Source organism: Carlito syrichta, unplaced genomic scaffold (genome assembly GCF_000164805.1).
Source record: "Carlito syrichta isolate Samal-C Ts95f unplaced genomic scaffold, Tarsius_syrichta-2.0.1 Scaffold312194, whole genome shotgun sequence".
NCBI lineage: Eukaryota > Metazoa > Chordata > Mammalia > Primates > Tarsiidae > Carlito > Carlito syrichta.
The window spans coordinates 53,876-63,871 of NW_007256290.1; the positions used below are offsets into that span (position 1 = coordinate 53,876).

The window sequence follows — 9,996 nt, forward strand, 5'->3', positions numbered from 1 at the left end:
GGGCCCGCCCGCCCTCCTGTCTGTCTCCCGGCCCCTGGGCTCTCGCGCGTCTGCGCAGTTACTTCTCGGGAAAGAGGAACCGCTCTGAAAGTTGTTCCCCTCGGGTAAGGGTGAGGCGGACCGAGGAGGGAGCGTGACTGGCCCAGGGTCACAAGACGGTGGCGCTCTTGGCCCAGGCACCTTCCGCCAAAACAATCGAGGGGAAAAGGCAAGGACGCCCCTTTCTTCCAACAATGGAAAGATGCCTCGGAGAAGGGCTGTTGATGTGGGAGGGATTCAAAGAGGGGAAGAAGAGGAGGAAGAGGTTGTAGGGGCTGTCCCTGGCACATACACACACTCACACATCCCCCTCCCACACACACACACCCATGTGGTGCTCCATCCTCCCCAGGTCCAGCCTTCAATGCTGTCCTGCCCAGAGGAGCTGTCCTGGGGCTCTGGCTGCAGCCCTCCTGTCGGGTGGCTTCATTCCTCCTCTCCCTCCCAAAGCCCAACTGCTGTCACTTCATGCTCTGCCAAGGAGGAGGGAACTGCAGTGACAGCAGGAGTAACGGAGTGGGAGGCAGGACAGAGCTGGGACACAGAGAGGTATGGAGAGGGGGTGCGGTGGGACCTAGAGGGAGCAGAGGAGCTGGGTGACAGCGGTGAGAGCCTGGGGAGAGGAGCAGAAACAGAAGGGAGAGAAAGGAGGCAGAAGACAGGGGAACTTGTGGGTTGCAGAGCCATTCAGTCATGCTAGGAGCCAAGCCACACTGGCTACCAGGTCCCCTACACAGCCCGGGGCTACCCTTGGCCCTGGTGCTTCTGGCCCTGGGGACAGGGTGGGCCCAGGAGGGGTCAGAGCCAGTCCTGCTGGAGGGCGAGTGCCTGGTGGTCTGTGAGCCTGGCCGAGCTGCTGCAGGGGGTCCAGGAGGAGCAGCCCTGGGAGAGGCGCCCCCGGGACGAGTGGCATTTGCTGCAGTTCGAAGCCACCACCACGAGCCAGCAGGGGAGACCGGCAATGGCACCAGCGGAGCCATCTACTTCGACCAGGTAATTCCCCTTCCACTGTCCAGAGGACCTAGAAACAACTGTCCAAACTCACTTTGCTGTCCCTCAGACTTTAAGAAAACAGCTCTCTCCATTTTTCCCTGGCTAGCCAGTTGCCCCTCAGCCCCACTGTTTCCCTCCCTCCACTCACACACACAGACCCTCCTCAGCCCTGCTCACCATTTCTTTTGAATCTGAACGCTTCTGTTCATGCCTACTTTCCACCCCTTCTGTTCAGTGCCCCTGCTCCCAACTCCAGTAGCATCCTTGAGCTACAGGCATCCCCCAGCCCCACTCAGCAAGTTCTGCTTCCCCCAGGTCCTGGTGAATGAGGGCGGTGGCTTTGACCGGGCCTCGGGCTCCTTCGTGGCCCCTGTCCGGGGCGTCTACAGCTTCCGATTCCATGTGGTGAAAGTGTACAACCGCCAAACCGTCCAGGTGATCTGAGCGCTGGGCCCCAGCCCCAGCTCGGGGTGGGTGGGGGTGGGAGTGGAGCTCACCTGACCCCTGCACAGACCCTCCATTGACCTGTGCCCTGGGAGCCAGGAGCGGGGGAGGAATGGGGGAGGAACGGGCCTGCCTTGAAGATAGTGTGGAGGATGTGCAGAGTCAAACGCTGGCTGCCCCTCAGCCCTTCCGGGAGAGTTCATTAAGCCTCAGGTTGCCAAGAGGAAGCCCTCGGGAAAGTGGGGTTCCTGAGCTGAGGACTGGGGCATGGTTGCTAACGGAGTTCCCCTCCCCAGGTGAGCCTGATGCTGAACACGTGGCCTGTCATCTCAGCCTTTGCCAATGACCCTGATGTGACACGGGAGGCAGCCACCAGCTCTGTGCTACTGCCCTTGGATCCTGGGGACCGGGTATCCCTGCGCCTGCGTCGGGGAAACCTACTGGGTGGCTGGAAATACTCGAGCTTCTCTGGCTTCCTCATCTTCCCCCTCTAAGGGCCTAGGCCTTTCAGGGACGGGAACCCAGCCCCTGACCACTGCCTTCTACCCTCGCCTGCCCCAGAAGCAGCATCTTCGGGGCAGGAGAGAGACTCCCTCCAGCTGCCTGTTTCCCACCTCCTTGCATGAGACCTTGTACTAAATACCCAAGGTTGAGAGTAGAGAAGAGTAGAGCTGTGACATCTCTGGGCCTGGCCCTTCCACCCACTCACCCACCCACCCCCTGTTGCCCTCCCAGCCACCTGCTGCATCTCTTCATGCTGCAGCTCTAGGACCAGGGCAAGGTTTGGCAGGAAGGGAGACCTGCACTACTCTGCAGTCTCTGCTCCTCCTGTTCCCTCACCCCAGCTTCCTGCTCAGTGCTATTTGGGGACAGGTGGCACAGGTGAGCCTGACAGACTCCCACAGGGGCCCAGATGGACCAGCCTCAGCATACCCTGCAGGTCTCTTCCTGTGAGGAATGTTAGCATCACGGCTCTTGGCCAGCACCGTTAGAAGCTGAACCAGCACCGTATGCTAGGGCAGGAAGGCTCAGCTACAAGCAGAAGTGCGGGGAGGGCCGCAGAGCAGCCTAGAGTCTGTGGCTGGTGAGGCAGGAAGGGGACATTGCCTAGTCCGAACATGGTACACATTCTGCATGTATACCAGAGAGCCAGGAGACAAAGATCCTGGCTGTTCATAAGTGCCAGGTTCCAGAAGGACTCTGGCCTTTACCTCCCCACCCAAGACTTGGGTGTGTACATTTGCTCTGGCCAAGAGCCGGTGTACAGAGCTGGATGTGGGGGTAGAAGGTCACACGTACACCATGGAACACATCAGTGACCATGCATCCTCTTGCTTGGCCACCTCCTGGATCTGCTCCACTGTTGACCTCTCAACTTCAATCACTCCACACTCTGACTGCCGCCTCCTTCCTCTCAGCTCTCTCACTGAGTTATTGTCACTGTACCTGTTCCAGCCCATCCCCACCAGCTTTCTTCTTTCTCCTGATCTGTGCTGTCTTATTTTCCTTCTTAAGTTTCCTAAGACCTGAGATTCTATGATTCATCCCTTCAGCTACTCTCCTGATAATATCAAAAGCTGACTCTCACACTCTCTCTTTCTCTCTCTCTCTCACCACTATCCCATTGGCCCAAGATGGATGAATCTATCCATGCAAAGTAACTTACAGGATTACTAAAGAGAGAAGTTGCCATTACCGTTTATATCAGGAATTACAGGATACAGGCAGGTATGTTGTAGAGAAATAAATATAAAACTATGTATTATAAGATAATAAAATATTTAGTAATGTTCAAGCTAAATGGGAATGTGAATTTGTGGTGTTTTTTTTTTTTTTAATAACTTTCAAACTTTGCCACTAAAGTAGCATAGAAACATCAGGAACAATCTGATATGCATTCTTAACACCTGGATCTTTGCCTCAAATATTAGTCACCATTTTAAAAACTTAGGATTCCTTGGAGAATTGCTGCACACCTTGAATAATTCTAGGCCTGAAACATGTTGAGAAAGCAGACTTTTTCAATGTATAGGGTAGAGCTGAAAGGCAAAGGAACCCAATTTATATAGGCTTCCACTTAACATGCTTTGACAATTTGAACATCAGAAGGAACATAATATAGTTAGTTACTTGGAACCAGGTGAATTATTAAAATCCATGAATCTATAATGATATTCAAAAAGGAAAAAGTAATTATAAAGTGTGCCAAAAGGTAGTTAATATTCTGAGTGAAGAAGAGTTACTATAATAAGTTATTCTTAGTTAACTGTGATAAGCAAAAGAGCATGAATATAGTAGGTATTTCATCTGTTTGTAAGGTACATTTGCTTTTATCTGTATGTGTAGGGAAGGGTGGATACAGAGAACTGTGAGTAATTCCAAGAGGAGTTGGAACGGCGCCAAGAATAAAGGGCACTGATCACACCATTTGGTCATATTTTGCAACTAGGAGGAAAGACAGTCCAACAATGTTACAAGATGATGAATTAGTCAAATATCCAAAAGACAATTGCTCAGTGCTCAGGCTTAATCATTCAGCTCCCAAATGTAGCCCTCCATATTACCCCACTAACTATAATGAGAAAAGAATAAGGCAAAACGATTAGGAGTAGGTTTGGCTGTAAGAATAGTTTAAGCAGGCCGGGCTCGGTGGCTCAGCCTATAATCCCAGCATTTCAGGTGGCCAAGGCGAGTGGATTGCCTGAGCACAAAGGTTCGAGACCAGCCCAGGCAACCTGGCAAAACCTGTCTCTACAATAAAATAAAAAATATCAAGCCGGGCTCGGTGGCTTAGCCTGTAATCCGCGCCTTTGGGAGGCTGAGGTGAGTGGATTGCCTGAGCCCGTGGGTTCGAGACCCACCTGGGCAACTTGGTCAGACCTCATCTCTACAATAAATCAAAAAATCAGCCGGGCGTGGTAGCGCATGCCTGTAATTCCGGCTACTCGGAAGGCTGAGGCGGAAGGATCGCCGGAGCCCAGCAAGTTGAAGCTGTGGTGGCTGGGAGCAGCTGGCCACTGCACTCCAGTCTGGGTGACAGAGTGAGACTCCTACTCAAAAAATAAATAAATAAATAAAAATTAAAAAAATAAATAAATAACAAATATCCAGGTGTGGTAGCGCGTGTCAGTAGTTCTGGGCTACTCAGAAGGCTGAGGTGGAAGGATCACTGAAGCCCAAAAGGTCAATGCTGGGGTGACCGTGAGCATGCATGCCACTGCACTCCAGCCTGGGTGAAGGAGTAAGACTCCAACTCAAAAAAAAAAGAAAAGAATAGCTTAAACAAGATAGGAGATAATTTATCTCACCTAGAAGAATCTGCTAATAGAGTCCAGCAATGGTTGGCAGTTTTGAGACCATCAAAGCCCGGGCTCCTGTCTTGCTGTTTGACCATCTTTAGCATGCCACTTCATGACCCAAGATGGCACCCTGAGCTCTAGCCATTACTCCAGCCTAACAACCCCCAGGAAGGAGGAAGGAAGCAAGGGTACATCTCTCCTTTAAAGAAGCTTTCTGAAAAGTGCATCCAATATTTCTGATTTTATCTCACTGGATGGAATTTAGTCACACCTGGTTACAACAAGCCAGGGAGAGAGGCTTGGAGATAAGAGTCATTATTCCAGGCCACCATATCCAGCTAAAAGTCAAAAGCTTTATAATAAGCAAGAAGGAAAGATTGAATATTAGGGAAGACAACTAATACAAATTTTCAAAATACAAATAGGTCAGATCCATTTGTAAATAATGATAGTAAAGTTACTGTATTAGTTTTCCATTGCTGTGTAACAAATTACAGCAAATGTGGCTTAAAACAAACTTGTTTATTGTCTCGCAGTTTCTATAAGTCAGAAGTCTAGCAGAGCATGACTGGATTCTCTGCTCAAGGTTTCACAGGTTAAAAGCAAGGTGTAGGCAGGGCTGCCATCCTTATTGGAGGGGAAGAATCCACTCATTTTAGAATTCAGTTCCTTATGGTTGTAGGACTGAAGTGCTAGCCCCCTCCATCCTTGAGCCAGCAATGGTGGACCAGGTCCCTCTCAAGCTTTGAATCTCTCAGCCTACCCTTCTGCCACGTCTCTCTGACCTCAGTGGAGAAAGTTATCTGAGTTTAAGGATTCATGTGATTAGATTGGGCCCAAATAATCCAGGATAAAATCCCTATTTTAAGATTCATGACCTGAATTGCTTAAGTGAAATTCCTTTTGCCATGTAACATAACATATTCACAGGTTCCAGGGATTAAGGAATGGACATCTTTGGGACATCCCATATCATAGTCATTAAAGATGACACCTTGTAGCCGGGCTCAGTGGTTCAGCCTGTAATCCCGTGGGAGGCTGAGGTGAGTGGATTGCCTGAGCCTGCGAGTTCGAGACCTGCCTGGGCAGGGGAGACCTCATCTCTACAATAAAATAAAAAAATTAGCCGGGCGTGGTAGCATACGCCTGTAATTCCAGCTACTCGGAAGGCTGAGGTGGAAGGATCGCCGGAACCCAGCAGGTCGAGGTTGTGGTGGCCGGGAGCGGCTACTACACTCCAGTCTGGGCGACAGAGTGAGACTCCAACTCAAAAAAAAAAAAGATGACATCTTGTAGAGAAAAGGCATCCAGATACAGTACACTAAATGCATGAAAAATGTATGGACTTGAGAAACTCCCATGATATGTAAGATAAATACCAGCCCAAGTTTTAATCATTTTAGAAGCTGAACCAATTCCCAGGTCCCAAACAAGTATTCATTGATTAATAATCCAAAACTTGATCTGCACTGACATAATGTTCTTCCTTTGGATATCCAAATTCCAAAATTGGTCTGAACTAAGAAAGCATCCCTGTCTTGAGTCTACAAACCCATTTTTATGACGGGTTTAAGTGGAAGTGTCATAAATTGCATAATCCTTGTAGTAATATGTATGTGTTACCAAAATGAAGCTTTTAAAGAAGCTGACATATTAGACTGGTGATTCGATTGAAATATTTAGGAGGATGTGATTAAGTTTGTGATCAATATTTAAATAATTTGTTAAATGTATAGACTGATTTGTTCATTATATAAATGTATTTAAATGGTTAGACAATTTTTGCTCCAGTAGACTTGTGAAATAAATAGATTAAACAAGAAATAAGGCACAGGTGATGGTGAGTGTTTTTCTCCAGGTACCAAAACTTCTCAGGATTTAAGGATCCTAAGAATAGACTCCAAACATCCACTTCCCCTACACCCATGTCTGGCAGCCAGTTACTACAGAAAAGGTCCCAATGATGCAGGATTCACTATGGGTGAATAGACTCCATGGACGCCACCCATACCTGCTTCTCAATACTCCACGCAGTTCTTTGCTGGTTTCTTTTGCCAGCTTTTCCTTATCCTCCCTAGAATCCAACTGCAGCCTTCTGTTCTCTTCTTAAACCTTTTCCCCCACCAACTCTGCCCTTGCTATCAGCAGCAGACAACCTCACCTTCTACCACACTGAAGACACAGAAACGCGAAGCCCGAACCCTTTTCACCACCACTCCTACAAACTCACCTTCCTGTCCATCTCTGCTTCTTCCTTTCTGGCTTGGTGGGAGACCAATCAAGGCAGTTATCTTCATCCACCAGTTGTTGATCTCACTTTCTGCAGACATACTTGTCTTTTATTTTGCTCAATACTCACTCTTTCCCTTTGGCAGTTAAAGTTTAAGAGCTCAAGTCTCTTAAATCTACAAGAGAAAAAGATTGAGGTGGAAGTAAATGTAGATATAATTATCCTCAGCTCTGTATGCCCCTAAAGCTAGTTAGCATTACCTCGCCTCCTCTTTGGAGCCAAATACCACAGTGCAAAAAGTCTACGCTAACCTCTTGGTCACTGGTGAACTATGGCCTCCACTGCTCCACCTAAACTGTCCTCAGTCATAACTCACAACTTCCGTGTTACTAAAGTTGACAACTGCATCCTAGTCCTCCTGTTACTCAGGCTCTCCCTAACATTTGACCTTGTTGATCATGCCCTCCTTCTAGAAGCACTCTCTGCTCCAACTTCCAGGACACCGTGCTCCTGAGCTTTCCCTCCAACTCTCTGTCCATGCCCCATCTCTTTTTCAGGATCCTCTGCCCATCTTCTAAGTGCTGGTTTTCCTCAATTTTCTGCCCTAAAATTTCTTCAGTCTTAATACACTCTCAAAAGCATAAATGTCCATCCATAAGCTGACAACTTCCACATTTTTGTCTCTATCCAAGATCTCCCTTCTAAACCTCAGACATAGACTTGGATATTCCACCTGAAAGTCACCATGCTAAGACCTGAAATTAGTCTTTAGTCTTTCCTCCTTAAATTTTCTCCCTTGTTACCTCTCTCTCTCTCGTTCTCTCTCTCTCTCTCTCTCTCTCTCTCTCTCTCTCTCTCTCTCTCTCTCTCTGGCATGCTCACAGCCACCGCAGCCTCAACCTGATGGGTTCAGGTGATCCTTCTGCCTCAGCCTTCCAAGTAGCTGGAACCAAAGGCATGCACCACACCCAGTTAATTTTTTGATTTATTGTAGAGACAAGGTCTAGACATGTTGCTCAGGCTGGTCTCAAATTCCTGAGCTCAGGCAATCCTCTCGCCTCTGCCTCCCAAAGTGCTGGGATTATAGGCATGAGCCACTGCACCCTGTTCTCTCTCTTTGTAAATAGAACTTTCCTGTTGCCAAAACCAAAAACAGCTGTCTTCTCCCATAATTCCTTCCTCACCCATAATGCTCCTATGTCATCTTTCACATCCACTGGTTTCATTCATTGCTTTCTATCTAGCCTGGTTCAAGTCAACAATCTCTTTTTTTGAGTCAGAGTCTCACTCTGTCACCCAGGCTGGAGTGCAGTGGCATGCTCCTGGCCACTGCAGCCTCGACCTGCTGGGCTCAGGTGATCCTTCCACCTCAGCCTTCCAAGTAACTGGAACTACAGGAGCATGCTACCATACCCAGCTTATTTTTTGATTTATTGTTGAGATGAGATCTCATCAAGTTGCCCCAGCTGGTCTTGAACCCCTGAGCTCAAGCAATCCTCTAGCCTCAGCCTCCCTCCCAAAGTGCTGGGATTACAGGATTGAGCCAACGTTCCCGGCCACTATGGGTTAGATTTCTATGAAAGCCTCCTAATTGGCTTCTCAGCCTCCAGTTTTTCCCTCTTCAACCCATTCTTTGTTACTGGGGATTTATGTAAGTAAACTTCACTGTCTAAAGGCCTTTGGGAGCTCCCTGTGGACCTCAGAATGAAATCCATATTTCTTATCATGGTTTGTGAGATCCTTCACAATCCAGCTCCTACAACCTCCACTGCTTCATCCTTCACCATCTACAAGAATGTGGAGACCTAAGAATTAGATAGACTGGGTGCAGTGGCTCAGGCCTGTAATCCCAGCATTTTAGGAGGCAGAGACAAGAGAATTGCCTGAGCTCAGGGATTCAAGACCAGCCTGGGCAACTTGGTGAGACACCTACCTCATCTCAACAATAAGTCAAAAAATAAGCCAGGTGTGGTAGCCCATGCCTGTAGTTCCAATTACTTGAAAAACTGAGGCAGAAGGATCGCCTGAGCCCAGCAGGTCGTAGCTGCGGTGGCCATCAGCATGCCACTGCCCTCCAGCCTAGGTGACAGAGTGAGACTCCAACTCAAAAACAAACAAACAAGAATTAGCTGAGAGAAAATGACAATCCTTGGGAAAAGAATGTGGTATTTCAGTCAAAACTCACCAGGACCAAGAGAATCATTATTGGACTCAATGGAGGTAAGTCAGTTTTAGTCTGTGAATCATCTTAATCTGGACAAACTAACTATATAACTGACACTATATTATGCACTATTAAAAGATATAGGGGTCATGAATGAGGGGGGGCAGTAACTCCAACAACAAAGTTATTGTATGAGGCAGTGAGCAGAGTGGTTAAGATGGTGGGCACAGGGGTCAGCATTCAAATCCAGCCTCTCACTTAGTGACTGGACATGACCTTTAGTGAGTTATTTCACCTCTCTTGTCTCATTTTCTTCATCTATGAAATGGAAATATTAATATCTACCCACAGGGTTGGAAAGCACTTAGAACAGTACTCGATATGTGTCAGTTACTGTTACCAGATGAATTTGTAAACAAGTTAAAACTTGTGCGTGTCCCAGGGATTCTTGGACAATCTTTAAAAAGCAGGCAGGGCATTTCTCTGCCTGCCCGGAGGCTCCGACCCGTGGGCCTGCTGGTCATGAAAGACTGGTGGCAGCACAGTCAGTGGCTAGCGGCCTGCGGTAGGCCCATGGCAAGGATGAGTTTATCCCTTAACCCAAAACCTTTCCTCAGCGGCCTCACGGGGAAGCCAGTGATGGTGAAGCTCAAGTGGGGGATGGAGTACAAGGGCTACCCTACATGAACATGCAGCTTGCAAATACAGAAGAATACATAGACGGGTCGCTGTCTGGACACCTGGGTGAAGTTTTAATAAGGTGTAACAACGTCCTTTATATCAGAGGTGTTGAAGAATAGGAAGAAGATAGGGAAATGAGGGAATAG

General features: G+C 48.0%; 1 protein-coding gene and 1 pseudogene across 1 annotated transcript; both read left to right on the plus strand.

Moving 5' to 3' along the window:
- The first annotated feature begins 569 nt into the window (after positions 1-569).
- Positions 570-1,970, plus strand: CBLN3 (cerebellin 3 precursor). Its single transcript, XM_008069699.2, has 3 exons — positions 570-1,032; positions 1,348-1,467; positions 1,773-1,970. Exons 1-3 carry the CDS (start codon positions 733-735, stop codon positions 1,968-1,970), a joined length of 618 nt encoding a protein of 205 aa, XP_008067890.1. The 5' UTR covers positions 570-732.
- A 7,781-nt stretch (positions 1,971-9,751) lies between these two features.
- Positions 9,752-9,996, plus strand: LOC103272223 (annotated as a pseudogene).

What these genes read in the sequence shown, in the direction of transcription:
- CBLN3 (XM_008069699.2), top strand. Translation starts at nt 733, where the DNA reads ATGCTAGGAGCCAAGCCACACTGGCTACCAGGTCCCCTACACAGCCCG. An exon ending in GAGCCATCTACTTCGACCAG is followed by an intron (nt 1,033 to 1,347) that starts GTAATTCCCCTT and finishes TGCTTCCCCCAG; the next exon opens with GTCCTGGTGAATGAGGGCGG. An exon ending in ACAACCGCCAAACCGTCCAG is followed by an intron (nt 1,468 to 1,772) that starts GTGATCTGAGCG and finishes TCCCCTCCCCAG; the next exon opens with GTGAGCCTGATGCTGAACAC.